Here is a 17,727-nt window from a genome sequence, read left to right as displayed (position 1 = left end):
AAGCGGAAAAGAGTATGGTTTCTACAACAGGATAATGATCCTAAACGTACCTCGAAATCCACCATGGACTACCTCAAGAGATGCAAGCTGAAGGTTTTGGAATGGCCCTCACAGTCCACTGACCTAAATATAATTGAAAATCAATGAGTAGATCTTAAAAGGTCTGTGCATGCAAGACGGCCCAAGAATATTGCAGAACTAGAGGCCTTTTGCAAGGAAGGATGGGAGAAAATCCCAAATACAAGAAATGAAAGCTGGCTACAAAAAGTGTTTGGAAGCTGGGATATCTGCCAGAGGGGGTTTTACTAAGCACTGACTATGTAGGGTGCCCAAACTTTTTAGCATACCAAAGTGATGTTTTTATTATTATTATTTTTTTTGTTCAATTTATGACATAAAAAGTATCTGCATTAATGTTTGCAGAAAACATTGTTTTTCTTTCCATATCCTTGAGAGGCTGTGTTTACATCTTTTCATATATCCAGGTTGGGATCCCAAATTCAAGACTGCGTTATTTCCTGATGGCTAAGATTTCAGCAGAAAACGCTTGCACCCAGATAAGTTCAAAGGTGAGGCCTACTGACAGTAATCTTGGTATCATCAAATGTATCAAAGAAACATTTTAGTTTCAGCTTCCAGTGTCAAGGAAAACTGGACCTCAGAGCTGGTCAAATTGCATATTTTCCACATCCTTAACCCTATTGGTGCAGAATTTGGAAAGAAATCTGCCATGTTTATGATCTCTTAGTAAAGAAGAAGTTGCTGCACACAGTACCCAGTGCATTCTAGTTAAGAACTGGTTAATGAATTCCAAAGTAGTGTCATACAAGTTCCGTCCAGTTACCACAGAAACATTCTCAAGGCCGAAAAGAACACAGAAGGACTGAGAACAAGCTTGTATGGTGAACTGAACAAATTTCAAAGGTGATGGATGGAAAATATTCAGTGCTCCATCTGTAGTACTGGTTCTGTGTAAAAGTGAATTCTAAAGTTTAGCTGAAGCTAAAATAGGGCTTCAGCGGTCTGAGTTAGACAAATTATGTCACTTTGTCTTTATTAGATGAATAAAGTGATATCTTCTGAAGTTACAGTCTTTTTAGTATTCAAATTTAGGGATGGTAACAACATGGGAATTTCACACTAAAAAGACTAACTTTGGAAGATACCTTCTTGGTTCAACTAACTCAAACTTTTTAAACTTCATGTTAGTTTCAGGTGAAGCTGGAAAATTCATTTGTGCACAGAACAAGGACTGTGGATTTTGCCCTATTTCACTGACATAGAAATTACTTTGGAGCTTGGACAGCAGTGCAGTGACCAGTAACCCTTTAGATGTACATATGGGCATGTATCAAAATGTGAACCTATCCTTAAAGGTGTGGGGGCCCTCCCTCTCACCACTTATTTGTGTTGTCTGGGTTGGTGTTATGACTTCTGCAGTCTGCCATCTGTTAGAAAACAGAAAACATTTTGGAAATAGAATGAGTGTTCCATAACAATTCACTTCTTATAAATTGATTTGATTGCATTCAGCAAGTTATTATCAAGTTACTTTTAAACACTGGAACTTTCTGATGAAAGAATGAGCCATCCTTAGATTGTGCCACTATATGGTCTCCCCTAGAACTGCATACACATTTGTTTTTGTTGTGTAACTGCAAACCAGCCTACCCATTTAAAGACACTGAATTTGTTATATGGTTGTTGTCATGTCACTCAACACGGCTCACTTTTATTTCCAAGCTAAGACTGAGGCTGAGATGCCGAAGCTATTGAGAGAGCATGCTGTGCCAATGGAGGGTCAGAGTGCTACACATTCTTGTGACTTGTGTAATTTCAGATAGTTCCAGATAGCCTGAAGGTTTAATTAACATTGACATGTAAATTGGAACATGGCATTGAGTACAAACTGTATCTAAAATACAACAATGGCAAAACAGTGGCACCTGGAACTATTCAGTTGCACTATAATGGAACATTGCTTTAAAAAAAACTTGCCCAGTAGCATGACTTGAATTGTCAGCACTCTCTCAAGTGCTCTGTGAGGCACTGCTTGGAAACATTTTTTTAAACTTTTAAACTTGAGGTAGCCACTGAGCAGGCACAGTAAAGGGCACCGCTTTTTGCCCTACCAGTAACTCATGAAACAAACAACAAAAACAAACAAACAAAAAGTGGCACCACATGTGTCTTATCCGGTCTTTAAGCAGTCTGGCATGCAGTGGGTGCATTCATAGTTGGAGCAAGACTTTAGAGCTTTTTCTAAACAAACTAATATGTCCAAACTCTTTGTGGCAAAGGAACATGTCACCCAGTGCAGTGGTGTGGCTCACTGATGTGTTTTCAATGGTTTCGGGACAACAACGGAGGTCTATGGCAGATAGGAATACAATATATTAGACTTTGGATACTATTTTGTGTGTGTGTGTGTGTGTGTGTGTGTGTGTGTGTGTGTGTGTGTGTGTGTGTGTGTGTGTGTGTGTGTGTGTGTAGGAGAGCCAGAGATGGTAATGTATATGTGTTGTTGTTATTAGGGCAGTGTAATAGAGTATGAGCATGGAAGAATTACTGAAAGGGCCTACCAGACAGGCCAAGGGTCTCAGGGGCTCAGTGGGGTATCTCTAGACCAGAGCCTGTGTTTGAATTGAGCTTAATGTGAACATTTCATGTTGAAAAGTCACAGAGCTCAGTTTGATAAAAAAAATAGAGATATCATGATCACAGTCCTGGTGTCCTTACCCCTGATCCTGATCAGAGTACTTTAATATTGAGTATCTGTTACCCAAATCCAATTTTTTGTAAAATTAGTAAAGCAATTTAAATCCATTTAACAGCAGAACATCTCTGCTTTTATAAGCAGAACCTCAGGCTTTCTTTGATTATAATATCTAGTATAGTGTGCTGTAGTATTTATTATAATATCTGTGCAGCAGAGGGTCATTGTGAATCTATTGTGGCAGAAAGCTTTGGACAGATGTCAGACACCCTCTCTTCATCTCCAGCATCAACTAATTGAAGTCTAATATTGAAGTTCAGCTGCAGTTTTTAAACAAACAGCTCTATCTAACAGTTCTGATTCGTCTGGAGAATATCACTGAAGGCGATGCAAAATAACTGAAACAACTACAAATGACTCTATCTGTGTGTTTGGGAGTCTTGCTCCTGTGTAGGAGAGGTGGGGTGTCTGTGCCCTGGGGCCCATTGTCTCATAATCTGTCTGTGAGTATGAGATAGATAGATGAGGTAGGTAACAAGGGTTAGTAATGAAGTTAATAATGGTGATGATGCTGTATGCAAAAGGTAAGGCTACATTTAGTCACCAGGAGGGTGACCAATGAGGGATGCTGATGAGTGGTAAATCTGAGATCTGTCTGTGCAGTGTTTACTGTATATCTATCCAGGGAATGTCTGATTCAGAAGGACTGATCCATTTGATTATATAATTGAGTGAGTTGGCAATCAAGTAATTAACAAACTTTGGAGCTTCAAGACCTCCAAGCGTTTTGGATTTTTGCAGAGTGGATAATTTATTCTAGGAGTTCTGTTTTTCCAGTAAAATCTGTGAATCTAGAGAATTGAACCAGGATAGTGTTTAGTTTATTATTGGTAGTATTGTCATTTTGTGCTGTCATTGTGGCTATTCTTCCCATGATTGATAACAACCGATTAATTCAGTGCTGCAGATCATCCTTAATTGTTTTCAGCAATGGTGTAAAGTTAAGATTGAACAGCACTGTTAAATGCAGTGAAGCAGTGAAGTCAGGTAATCTACTCTTTAAACAGATGCATACCAGCGTCTCTAATGTCCTTGGATTTTATAACTGAACTAATGCCAGGATGCACACTTTTTATTTCTCTGACTGTGTAGAAATCTGATGTTACACCAGTTTACAGATGATGAAGAATGCCATTAAAACATGAGTCTTACAGGTACAATATGAGACTCATGTAGCTGTTATGTCTGTTTAGTTTGGGGCGGGTGCTCCGCAAGTGTTCTTGATTGTACTTTAACTGCAGTAACTGGGCGGGAACATGAATAATGTTTTACAGTTTTACAGATGTCTCTTTTACAATGGTGGTCTATGGGTAAAGTGCTATTTGGGCCACAGGGGGAATTTCACTGCAATACCGTGAGTGGCCACTGGGGAAAAATTGGCTGCAAGGCTGAGCAGCGGCACCCTATCCAGCTCTTATTATACATCCATGGCGCATACGTCATGTATGTAGTTTCTAGCTTTCGGGTTTGCTTCCCACTGAATATGCGCAGTAGTGTTTCCCCCGCTGGCCCCGCCTGTGAGTTCCTGCTTGGTCCATAGACTTTACATTGAGATGATATCACAGATTTTTAAATCACTTTTCTCAGCTCAAGGAAAGTTTTTCAAATATAAAACCTCCATTGTTCAAAAGTTCGTAATAGAAAGAGTTATAATAGACGTTAACACTGACTGAGTGCAACACTACTATTAAAATATGCTCCGTTTTCTAAATGGTAAATGGACTGTACTTGGATAGCAACTTTCTAGTCTTCCAACAGCTTAAAGCGCTTTTACACTATGAGCCACATTCACCCATTCACACATACATTCATATGCTGAATGGGTACATGCTTGCATGGGCTACCATGCAACGTCTCAACCTGCCCATCAGAGGGAACTAACCATTCACACACATTCATAAACTGATGGCACAGCCATCTGGAGCAATTTGTGGTTCAGTATCTTGTCCAAGGATACTTTGACATGCAGACTGGGGGAGCCAGGAATCGAACCGTTGATCTTCCGATTAGTGGATGACCCGCTCTACCTCCTGAGCCACAGCCGCCCCAATCTCTGCAGTGAAACAATACTGCGTCTCCCCTTCTCCCGCCCCTGTCTGTAACGGTCAGCTTTTCACTCCACCTTTGAGTGAAGCCATTCAGAACAACGATAAAAACATTTGATTTCTGATGTTGTCAGACAGCGTGTCGTATCAACCAGTTCTGAGAGAGAAGAATGTATTTTAAAAATTATTGCAGTAAAAGTAGTGGTTTGGTCCTTTTGACTGATATTATATATGACATCATTAGATTATTAACACTGTGAGTGTGTGAGATATTTGATGTAATTGAGTTCCTTCTTGGGAAGTAGTCGGTCGGGGAGTATGTGCGGTGTACTGGGGAGAAGAATGCATACTCTCTGGCAATTAAGAGTGAGATTTTTCTTATGCTCGACTCTACCCATCACTGCATCCTCTGCATGGCAAATCACTCCTTGTGATTCATGAGTCAATGGTAGGGCAGAAAACGCCCTCTCCTGAACCCAGTCAGTGCTATCCATGCAAACAGTTTTTGCTCATTTGTCCAGGTTGTGGTGATGTCTCTGAGATTTCTGCTTCTACCTTAATACTATTGAAGGCTGTCCCCGTTACTCTGGATAATTAACAGACTATGCTGTATTTTCCACTAAAGAAATTGTCCCTGTGTAATTTTTTTTATTATTTGGGTGAACTGACCTGGAGGAAACAGAATTTGTGGAGTTTGATTTGATCTTATTAGGTCCCCACAATACTAGTAATGTTTGTTTATAAGGCTTTTTACAAAAGTATGTAATCTTAGAATTTTGAAGCCTTCCTACATCCTGCTGAGAGTGATTCCGCTGAGCAGCCCGCAGTCCTGAGTCCTCCCCATCCAGATGCCTGCCAGCCAGAAAAAGAGATGCAAGGATGTCATGTCCTTTTTAAACTAGAGACTGCAATGGATGCCGAGAGAAAGATGAATCAGAACAGTGATCTGTCTGTCAGGCAGATCCAGGACTTCCTGGAACCAAAGATGGAAGTAAACATGGAACACTATCTCCTACCTCCTAAAACATTGTTGCGTTATGCTCTGATCTTGGACATTGTTCGGCCCGCATGCAGGAGGTCTGTCTGCTTCACCAAAGGGTGGGTACACTAACTGTCTTCATCTAACTGTCACTATCTTCACCTGTGTCACTATTATTGCAGTAATAGTCTCTTAAGTTCTAGATCATTGGCTTTCAAAACAAACCATATCTGTGTGTGTGTGTGTGTGTGTGTGTGTGTGTTTGTCTTTGTGTGTGTTGGAGGTTGAAACACAGAAATAGAGAAAAACAAAGGATTTGGCTGACAATTTTCTGTTTTTTTTTATTGACAACAAATCTCATGTGGAGAGCCAAAACAACAATTAATTGATCTACTTAAAAGTGTTGTGTGTGTACCCACAGTCTGATATATCGTATAAGCAGCGATAAGATAGTAATCCTCAGGAGTGATGTTCCTAGTACGGCAGACCACTACACATGCGCGGAAATGCAATTCCGGTTACAGAGCTTTACTAGCGTGTTGTGCTACATATCACAACCATTTGTACTGAAGTTCTGAAAAATGTATAATTTAGTACAAAGTCAAGAGATTGTGATATGTAGCACACGCTAGCGAATCTCTGTAAACGAAACTACATTTCCTTGTATGCACAGTGGTGTCTGCCGTACTAGGAACATCACTCCTGAGGGTTACTATTTTATCACTGTTTTTACTTTTTAGAGCCATTTCTAAACTAACTACAGTAGACATTGCCCTCAGGGACAAAGGAACATGTCACCCAGTGCAGCTGTGTGGCTCATTGATGTGTTTTTAAGCTTTTTAACAACAATGGAGGTCTACGGCACAGAGGAATATGATATATCAGGCTTTGGATACACACACACACACACACACACACACACACACACACACACACACACAGTACCTGTAAGTAGGATGAGTTCATTGTTGGTTTGGTTCTGCACATGAGATTTGTTGACAATAAGAATAATATTGAAAATCGCCTGCCAAATCCTTTAATAAATTGTAATAAATAAATTATTAATGCAAATTGGAGATCAAAACTCAATGATTCAGTCAGGGCATAATTATGGTGAAAATGTTTGACATCCAGTTAAATCATCTTGCTATCATGGTTATCATGCTACAATGTTAAGTTATAGAAACTAATTTCAATTTTTTTTTGTTTATTACATCTATAAAAAAATTATTAAAATTATTTAATGTCCTATTTTTTACCTCTTACCTCTTTTCCAAATTTATATGTGAATCATATACAAAAGAGTAGCCAAATTGTGATCAAAGCTGATACACAAAGTATGCTCAGATCCACTTGGGATTTGGCATATTGACATACACAGAGACCAGTGGCTGTAAAATGAGACCCTATTGACCTGATTAGAGACTGATTTGGACCTGATAGAGTTTGTTCCTCAGAACTGAGTGGACCTGTAAAGACCTCTAATCTGAAGGGCCCAGGATGTGTAAATGGGATAAACTGGTTGATAGTGTATCACACGCCTGCTGTTTGTCTGTCGAGTTGGTTGATCACTGTTAAAATTATCACATAATGCAGTTATTTGTTTTATTCATAGCTATGGGCGGTATGTGGAGGGAACTGGCTCAGTACTGCAGTGCTGCATGGAAACAGAGGTAGGTTTTGGCACCAGTACAAACTATAGGTGGCAATGACAAGACTAGGCAACCAAGGACAAACTTGGAATTAGGCACATGCCCCTTATTCTCATAATGTAGATTTGTCCAGGAATTGTAACAGTAAACATAAAACTACACTTGCAGATAGGTTTATTGAGGTTCAAGCTCTGAATGACTGAACTTAGAATCTGAGGGAACCACAGAACTGGATTTAAACAATTGCTTTAAAAGGTGTGACATACAGCAGTAACATTCAACTTTAATGCATTATTTGAAAGCAGTAGTAGTTGACTACTATGTGAAAGAGTTATGCATGGTAGTTATTTCCAAGGATGGGTCCATTGTACAAGCACTGACAGTTTCTGCTTACACACTAGCAGTGTTGTAGTCCAACTTGGTGCACTAAGCTTTGACTCTATAACTATAGAAGACTTACATTTACTCAAACACAATTTGAATCAGTACAGCATACGCACTCCATCCAATAGCTTTGCCTGATTACTTAATGTCTCTTTTCTCACAAAAGAACAAAAAACAAACTTTGGACTGTCCACTTTGCATTCTGTGTTTTACACTGTTAAATGTGCACATAATTTTCTTTGACATCAAGTTGGAACGGAGACCGGTATGAGAAAAGAAACTAAATTGTGCTCTTGATTTAATAATTTGTGCTCACAGATTACTTGATAGTGCTCTCGATGTATCTGTTCTACCTGTTCCCCTCTTGCAGTGGGCACCAAACACATTCAGTCAGCTGGAAGTTTGAAGAAAGCGATGAAGAGGACATTTCCTCTGTAACATCAGTTACTTCTTGATGTGATGTGTATTGAGTGAAGAGCAGATAAATCCTCAGGTTTGTGAATTCAAAAGCACGAATTAATAAATTGAGAGCAGAAATTACTAAATTGAGAGCACTAAGTAGTAAGTTTTTTCTCCATGGCCCCTCCTGGGCTCTGTAAGTGTGTCCACCAGTTTCATTGAAGAGCTCAGCACTTTCCAAAGCAGTAGTGTAATAAACTTTAGTGAATGTCATGCATTTTTTACATAGCTTTTCCTGAAAAAGCTGAAGGTCTCTTATTTTTCTCACCCTAATGGTGAACGTGATTTTCTATCACCATCAAATCTGTTACTAGGGTGTGGCCTACATAACATACCTATGCCTGTGTCCTACTATCATCTTGATCTTGAAGAAGGCCTGAGGGCTAGAACGTCATCTAAATGACAGAAATGCATATGGAGCCAGAGTGTGTGACACTTTATTTCCCACTCTTACTCTACTTTCAGTGATCAGCACCTCACTACGACCCTTGGTGTGCGTTGCTTTTTTATTATATGTCCTCTATTTATTTAACACAAAGAAATAGTGAAATACATTGCTATGATTAACACATCCTAAATCAGTTTTACCAATTCCTGTTTGTGCCAGAACAATGACATTTTTTCATGCTAGTGTGTTGAAGGCTTGTGTTTTATGTGCTCTGCAGATGGAGAGTGTGTTTAGAGGTCTAGACCAGTACTCTGAAAAGGAGAAACTCCAGCGGCTGTTGAAACTGAAGCTGCGTTATTTTACTCCCAGAGAAGTTGCCAACCTCATGGGCTTCCCTCAAAGCTTCTGTAAGTCAAAAAGCTGTCATTATATAATGTCTTTTGATGGGCCGTTTTTAGGCATAGGTTTGCTAGGCACCTGGGGTGCCATCAGCTGGAGGGGTGTCAAAGAGGAAGAAATATTTTGTAATTAATTTCAGGCACAGGGGTGACACTTAATAGCCTTCTACAGGCTGATTGAATCTTAGATATCGTAGGTATCAAAACACAGAACCAATGTTGCCAGGCGGAAGTGGCAACCAGTTGCTGTCGGAAAGCACTGAGTATCTCTCAGCAACCCCAGCTCTAATTGACTCCTAGTGTCCCCAAGCCCTAACCCTAAAGGCTTATCGACAGTACAGGGGAAAAACAACACACTTGCGCTGTATGTTCTGCGTTGGGCACACAGTATCTACCACCTCTGAACTCCTAGTGGCACTGTATTAAACAGATATCACCTTTATTTCCTCTGATTACCTGTTGGACTGACTTTTGCAAGCTATAATACAATTGCTTAATTGCTAGGTTTGAGACTCCAACTGCTCTTGTAATGAAAAACTGGTAGCTGCATCTGCATGGTGATATTTTACCAAGCAAATATCTTTTTTGTCTGGTCTCCATATGAGGCCAGTTTGTTATTGTACAGTTGTGAAAATTCAGAAAGATGAGAAATTAGTGGTCAACAGTGATTGGCTGAACCCACCAACCAAAGGTTAGCACAGCTTGGGTCAAAGCTTACGAAATTTGAACATATCCCCACTTTGCTCGCTGTATTGCGTTCATCCACGCAGAGCCTTCGCAACACACTACATACACAATGATGAAGGAAATGCATGCAAAACTTGTTTTACTACAATCATTTGAACAGAGCTTAACTCTGTATTTTTCAGAGAGGCCGTAAGTTAATCAATGTCACAGTAGAGTAAGGCAGGAATTTAATCTGGTGGGCTTCAGTATTTCCCAAAGCAGAATTGGATTTAAAAACAATTAACTACTACACAAATTTTTAAGTGCATTAGTCTGACTATGTCCATGTTCAGACCAACTTTAGCCCTGGGTGAAAACCACAGCCATCTCATCTGATTCAGGCTCAACCTTTGCGTGACATCATTTGGCAAGACACTGCATTAGCCAACCACATACATGCAAGTGCTCATTCCTGGTGGATTATGCCTTATTTCTGCTGTTTACCTTGCAGTAGTCCTGATGAAAGATAAAATAGTTGCTGCCATAATTTTCCAGTTGAAAAATACTGTCTGTGAGTATTATAAACTGCTGTGCTGTGTTTTGTTGTCTGATAACTGTTTATACACATAAATCAGCTACTCTAACTGGACTTTCTGAATCGTACCCCATTGTCTCACCAGTACATGAAGCAACACATACGCAGAGACGTTTTAAGTCTGAATGCCCATTGGGAGGAGTACATACACAAGTGTTCATTTATATTTTAATGTCTTTTGCAGCCTTTCCAGAGCAGATCCACACAAAGCAGCAATACAGAGTTCTAGGAAACAGCCTCAATGTTGTGGTGGTGGCCAGACTCCTACAGCTGCTGGTCTCCTAGCTCTTGGGACACTCTGGAGGAAGAGACCACTATGTCCTTGTGGATTATAATACATGATGCTTTCTGCCCAATGGCTGTGCTTGAAAATTCTTGTTGGGGATGTTAACTGGTCAAAATATACTTTATTGTGACATCCCTACATAACAGTGTTTACATGTTTCTTACATTTAAATTCCAATAGTACATATATCTTTTGGCTGAATATATGTTTTTATGAGCATACCATTTTCTGATTAAATAAAAACCTAAATAACCTATAAAACACATCGCCTTGTTTTGTTTACCTAATTTTTTCCAGATATATTTTGAATCAACACTATTGATTGAGTAATATTTATGACTAGTATTTGAGTCATGAAGGCTCCTGATGGAGTGTGCACGTGTCACCCATGCTGGAATGGTTTTGTTTTTCCATTTATAATTGGAACTCTTGAGCATCTTGCCTTCTCTTTATTCATCCATTAATTCATTCTACATCTTGGGTTTGCCTCTCTTTTTTCCCATATATGTCTATCATCTTTATAAACAGAATAACATGAAATTAAAGAGGCATTTACTAGCATTTTCTTTTCTTCATGTCCAATGATCTGTGCAAATCAACTTTTTTTCCCCTAAAAGTTTGTCAGTGTTTGCTGATCATGATGAACTTACACAAAGCTGATATCTTGCTTTTGATTACTGTGTTAAACAGTAACTGAACATTAGCATGTAGAGCAGAAAATGCTGTTTTATAATTTTGCAGCCATTATTGAAATATAGTATATTGTTAGGCCCCACCCTTGGTTGGCCTTATGGGGCAAACAACAATTATTTTATTTACCCAATTTAAAACTAACACCTTTTTAAAAAAAAAAAACAAACAAAAAAAAACAACAAGCCATGGGATTTATTAACAAAAAGATACAAAACAACAAGTACACTAAATAAGTGCGATAAACAATGACAATACAACAGAAAAACTAAAATAACAAAATCCCAGGCAGAGAGGTAAGACCAGCAGTCCACAATCAAAATGCCTCTGACTGCCACAGGAACATGGAACATTTAAGCTCTTCCTCCCTGGGCCAGGTGCACCTAATTTTGGACTGATTGTAGATGACCTGGGCGGAGAAACAGACAGGAGAAGAAGGAGACAAAAAAAAACATACAGGTAACACCCCCACCCTTAAAATAATGAGTAAATAGTTCACACATATAGAAAAATAAAAAATAAATAAAAAAAACATTTAAATTCAATGCAGCACTATTATAGCACCTCACAGGTAACTGACAATTACAACCTATTAATTCATTGTAAATTTAAAATGAGTGCTACTTACCAAGGCTGTATGTTAGAGGAAAAACCAATTCAGACCAAAAATCACCTGCTAAACACCTGTGAGCATATAACAATCCATATAGTACTTGGAACCCTTTCACAAAATAATTTTGCCAGTTATTACTCAGAAAGTTCCTCAATATGAACACAAGATGTGCAATTAAGTCACAAGATTATCGGGACTAAAAACAAAACTGCTGGGACAGCAGAAACAAGATCTTGAGAAACAAAGGGCCAAGAAAGTTACTGCCACTAAGTTTGATAATGAGCAGCACTCTAGCAGGTAGCCGTGCAAGTGGGTGCCACTCCCACTAAACAAATGGCTACCACCACCAAGTGAACATCACAAAAAAAGCAAAAAAGTTACTGCATTTTCCTACAGTGCACACACACACACACACACCCACTATAACACAGGTGACCAATACAAAAGTGGAGTGCAACAGCCACAAACCAAAAGGGTCACGACAAGTAGACCAACTACAAAGTTGCTGCCATACACCAACACACAGACCCAACAAAAGTGAACTGCCATTACCACAACACAAAATGGACACCATGTGGTCTAAAAACCACACACAGGTTACTGTGATGGATGTTGGTAACCAGCAACACAGAGTGACCCGACGAACTGGGAGGCCACCCCTACTACATTAAGATCCACTGATCTGTGGAGTGACTACATCCCACACACAAAAAGGTTACAACTACAAAGCAGCTACATTCAACATAACCAAACCAAAGTGGACTGCAACAACCACAACATAAATTGGTCACAGTGTAGTCAACCACTACACACAAATGTTGCCAACCTCCCCTAAGCAGCAACCCACAAGTGACCCAACAAATGTGGAGTGCAGTTACCACAACACAAAGGTCACAAACCACAAGTTACTGTACACAGTAACTTGTGGTTTGTGACCTGTGGTTTACTGTACACAGTTGCACAAGACAAAATGACCAAACAAAAAGCAGACTCATCTCACACGAAGAGATCACAACCAAGTTGTGTGACATGCAAAAACTAGGGAAACAAGCTGTAAAGAGGCACCCCAACCCCTACCTGCCTACCGAGATGGCTAACTAACCTAGCTAGTCTTCAATGGCTTGCCATTGGCTCGAGGCAACTTTAAACACTGAACTCAGTGCATCACCGAAGACCACAGATGTAGCCAAATGCAACACTCTGAAACGTGTCCCCACTCAGGATTACCACCAAAAATAAAAAAGGCAAAACAACAAAGTGGCAAGCTTCCAACCTGCCCGGTAGCTACCTTGTCAGGGTGCTCAAAACTGAAGCTCCAACAGTCATGCAGTCAAAGCACAACAAAAAGATACAAAACAATGAGGACACTAAATAAGTGTGATAAACAATGAAAATACAACAGAAAAACTAAAATAACAAACAGGAACACAGGAACATGGAACATTTAAGCTCCTCTTCCCTGGGCCAGGTGCACCTCATTGGGTGCATCCCAAGTCTCTTAAATTGCATCCACGTTTCCCTCACTTGTGTCTTTTCCTTGCGTCTTAGTCCCTCCCACTGTGGATGCAGGAGGGACGCAAGGAAACCAAGCGAGAAGAGAGAAAACGTCCTCTCCCCTGAAGCGTCATGTGAAGCGACCTCCGTTTCTGATGACGGCAACAGCTGATCACAGCTGGATCAGCTGTCAGTCGGCTTTAACAGCTGTAGAAACTTCTGATGGAGTTTGTGTCTGGAAATGACGATAAATGATGTAAAATGTAGATGTGTTTAACTGTTATTATGGATAAAATTAAACTCAGGAAGAGTCTGTCTGTCAGCAAGAAACAGTTTAATGGAGGAAATAACATCATGAAAAAAAATCTTTCTAAGAAATGAAGAAAGTTGTTTATGGTTCTTTTGTTGATCAGCCTGACAATTAACAGATTTTTAACTATATGATGGATCAGAAAACAAATAAAACATAAAACTTGGGAATGATACACTTAAATTTAATCTGTAATCTTTCTCCACTTTGGTATGAAACTGCAGTGATGTAACAGATCAGTCTGATCAGCTGCAGAGTCCAATCAATAACTGATATCCAATAAAAGGGGCGTGTCGGCCAGTAAAAGACTTCTGTGAAGGCTGCTCTCGTGTTTCCTCGCTCCTCGCTCCTCAGAGCAGAATAAGAGACTTGGGATGCCTGTCAACATGGCGCATCAGGAACAACTTCTGGTTCAGGCAAGGAGCGAGGAGACATAAATTAAGAGACTTGAGATGTACCCACTGTTGACTGATTGTAGATGGCGGAACAACAAACAGTAGAGTAAGGAGACAAAAAACACACAGGCAACACATACAGCTGTAACAATATGTACAACAAAGCAGTATATAGAATTAAAAGCACACTCATTTCTCACCTCATTTGACTATTTGACAGCCACACTTGAACAGCAGAAAAAGAAAAAAGCATTGCCAAGGATGCTTTGTGTCATCTGAATCTCCCACTATAGCTTCAGCCATTACTCTGCTATGAACAGAGTCATGAGGCAGCATGGCCACAGCAGACCACCTACCTCTGAAAGGAACATGCATAAATGCATAAAATAATAATGACAAATGAAAGTAATGTGACTCCTCTAAGAAGTAGAATTTACTCAGTCACTAGTATTGTACATGTAACTTGTTACTACCTGCCTCTGCCTGTGGTTCCACAGTTCCTGGAACTTTTGGTTGAAAAGCGGCTTAAGAGTGGAAGACTTTGTGGCTGATGATGTTGAATGCCAAGCTTAAAGGTGCAGTGTGTAGAATTTAGTGACATCTAACAGAATGGACTTGGCATCTACATAGGGAGCAGGTCCTCTTCTATGGAGCGCACCATGTTGCACTGCCATACTTCTACAGTAGCCCAGAACGGACAAACCAAACACTGGTTCTAAAGAGGGCCTTTCATGTTTTTCGCAAGTTTCACTAGGTTCTCCTACGTACTTAGAAGGGGAGGTGGGAGGGTATACAGTTGGTTGCAATCTGCAACCTCACTGCTAGATGCTACTAAATCATACACACTGGTCCACACTGGATTCCTCTCAAATGGAACTCTTGCACACTGATTGCTTTCCATTTTGCTAATTAAAAGGGGATTCGGGATGAAAACAGCCCTGCATTAAAAAAGGAAACTCAACAGTCACAAAAATACAGTTCACATTGCATAGTAATCTACCAGTAATGTGCGCTTGTGTGCATGTGATTGGCCAACACAGCACCTTGCCAGATGATGTCACATTGTGACACACTTTCTTATTGGAAATCAGTGATTGGATGCTGCAGCTGATAGGACTGCTCTTAAACCATATCACAACATCACAGGAGGTACAACGTTCATTTTACTTGTCATTATACAATGCAGAGTATCATAATTCACACTACACACAAGTACAATGTATATATAAATATTAAAATGTTAAATTTCAATAGAATAAAACAATCAATTTGACAATAAAGTAGAACAAAGTATATAAAAATAACACTACAGAAATTAAAAAGGTAAAGTTAGATTATATATACAAGGAATATACAGCTACATTTGTACTTACAAATAGTGTGTATATACAGTACTGTGCAAAAGTTTAAGGCACTTTGGATGTTTGGATTCTTATCCATAATGCAGTACCATCGAGGAGGCATCTGATTGGTCTCAGATGTATTCTGCAGCATGACAAGAAGCCCAAACATCAGCCAGAGCCATAAAAAGCTATCTTCAGGAGCAAAAACAAGGAGTCCTGCAAGAAGTTTGGCCCCCACAGAGCCTTGACCTCAACATCATGGAGTCAGTCTGGGATTACATGAAGAGAAAGAAGCAGTTGAGACGACTAAATCCACAGAAGAACTGTGGCAACTTCTCCATGATGCAGGACCAACCGACCGGCCAAGTAACTGGAAAAACTGTGCAGGTGTTCCAAGGAGTACTGCTGTTGTCTTAAAGGCAAAGCTGCTTACCCCAAATATTGATTTCATTTAAGGTTCTTCTGTTTACTGAACTTTGTATGAAGTTAACTGATGAATAAAAACTATTCATGGCATTATTTTTGAAAGTATCCTCACTTTAATGCCTAAAGCTTTTGCACACTACTTTCATCGCAGGCTAACCTTTCTCTCTTCTGGCCTCTGAGAACCCTTCATCCTTCATCAGAGGCTCACATCTCTCTCTCTGTGAAAACAGCCTCATTCAAACAGCCTCTTGCTTATTATTGTCAGTCACAGTGTGCGTGTATTTCCTGCAAACCTGACCTGCAACATGTCAATTTGGCACAAAATTTGGAATCAATGTTCTAATGAATGATGTGCTTATAATTGTCTAAATGCCTTAGTCCATCTTATCACAGCTTTCTTAAAGGTTTCATCCCACCATGGTACACTCTATCTCTGCCTCCTGTACTCTTGGAATTGTATCCTATGCAACTGTATAATGGCTGTGACCAAGTTTTTGTTGAATTCATCCAAGTCTGCTGTATCCACCCTAAGTAGTTTTACACACACTTCACTTAATGCTTTAAATGCATCCCAGTAAGCTTCATCTAATTTCCATTGGTATCCTCAATCTATCTTGATGAACACCTATTCGAATCTTAATCATTATAGGATATTGATCATTAACAGGTAATACATCCACAATACCTGCAATTTCATATGCTGTCAGATTCAATGCACTTTTTTTGCTTTTCATACTCTCTATCTTGTACCTTTTCCATCATTAATACATACAATGAAACCACTTGCATCAGTATTTTAAATCTCCCAAGATGTGCACTGAAGTCTGTACCCCTATATCACTTTTTCTTGTACCTGCCCACCTACAGTATTAAATGTATCAATGGTCAGTCAAGGGTTATGAAAATTAATTATTGCAAAATAATTCTTTCTTGTCCAAATCTTGACTATTATTGATTCTTGTTCTTTTCCTATACTGATTGGACTGTACCTCATCCCATTTGGCACAACTGATGCCACGTCACTGCCTTTCCATCTTTCCTATCATTCCTATGCGCAATATAACTATGTGTAACAACATCCCACTGGTTTCAACCATATTTCTTGTACGCATAATGGTATATTAGGCTTATATGATGATCCTGTACACTGGCAATGAGACTTCTTGCATTCCACTGTAGAATAATTAATAACATGATGAGTCACCAACCCATGAGCAGTATCAGAGAAAATACAATGCGTCTGTTGGTGTGTATGGGTCAAAGATTTTCTACAAAATATTAAATATGATGATTTTGTTTGACTTCATGTGTGTCTGTCCAGCTGGTTAGAACCCCTAAAATTCACTATGTGTCAAAAGGACTATATCTCCCACACAGTTATTTCTGATGTGATATGATGTAAACCTATTAAAGCTGAAACTTGGCACTTTAATGTACAGTATTTTATTACAAATTAAATGCGCTGAAACAAACAAAAAATGTGTGCAAAAATCTGTCCAAATACTGTTTGGACTGTATATTTTGTATTCTACCCTCTCCCTCTCATCTAATTTAATAATTACCGATAAGCTGTTTCATTTCTCTCCATTTCTAGTTCATTTCAAATCACTTTTGTCCCTACAGTTTTTTCTTTAATTTGACCTACTGAGAGGTTTTTTAACATCAATCATTTGAACCTTGTGCATTTTTACCATTTATCTTATCCAAACTGTAGGAATCACATGTGCATGTGAATAAACCATTGATGTGTATGTTTTCTGAATATGATCAAAAGATTTGTTAAGAATCTTGCTGGTTCTGGTTTGTTATTAAGGAAAGAATTGCGTAT

The 17,727-nt window shown here is 39.3% G+C and overlaps 1 protein-coding gene and 1 long non-coding RNA gene across 3 annotated transcripts in view; one reads left to right on the top strand and one right to left on the bottom strand.

The window, feature by feature from the left end:
* trdmt1 (tRNA aspartic acid methyltransferase 1) overlaps window positions 1–10,893 on the top strand; it is a 34,666-nt gene extending 23,773 nt beyond the window's left edge. The window contains exons 7-11 of one of the 2 annotated variants that reach the window (XR_006093079.1): window positions 486–569; window positions 5,594–5,919; window positions 7,416–7,473; window positions 8,207–8,329; window positions 8,961–9,046. Coding sequence is in view for 1 of the 2 variants with exons in the window: in XM_042398985.1 (XP_042254919.1) it covers window positions 486–569; window positions 5,594–5,919; window positions 7,416–7,473; window positions 8,961–9,090; window positions 10,527–10,627 (699 nt within the window). In the remaining variant the exon portion in view is untranslated. Of the gene's footprint in view, window positions 1–485; window positions 570–5,593; window positions 5,920–7,415; window positions 7,474–8,206; window positions 8,330–8,960; window positions 9,091–10,526 lie in introns of those variants that run through there. The other variant, XM_042398985.1, reaches the window with a different exon arrangement.
* A 605-nt stretch (window positions 10,894–11,498) lies between these two features.
* LOC121888413 lies at window positions 11,499–12,012 on the bottom strand. Its single transcript, XR_006093236.1, has 2 exons — window positions 11,947–12,012; window positions 11,499–11,727 (listed from the first exon to the last, which is right to left on the bottom strand). It is a non-coding gene; the product is annotated as an uncharacterized LOC121888413 (long non-coding RNA).
* Window positions 12,013–17,727: the final 5,715 nt, after the last annotated feature.

Source organism: Thunnus maccoyii, chromosome 21 (assembly GCF_910596095.1).
Source record: "Thunnus maccoyii chromosome 21, fThuMac1.1, whole genome shotgun sequence".
Lineage (NCBI taxonomy): Eukaryota > Metazoa > Chordata > Actinopteri > Scombriformes > Scombridae > Thunnus > Thunnus maccoyii.
This window is presented reverse-complemented; position numbering and strand designations above follow the sequence as displayed.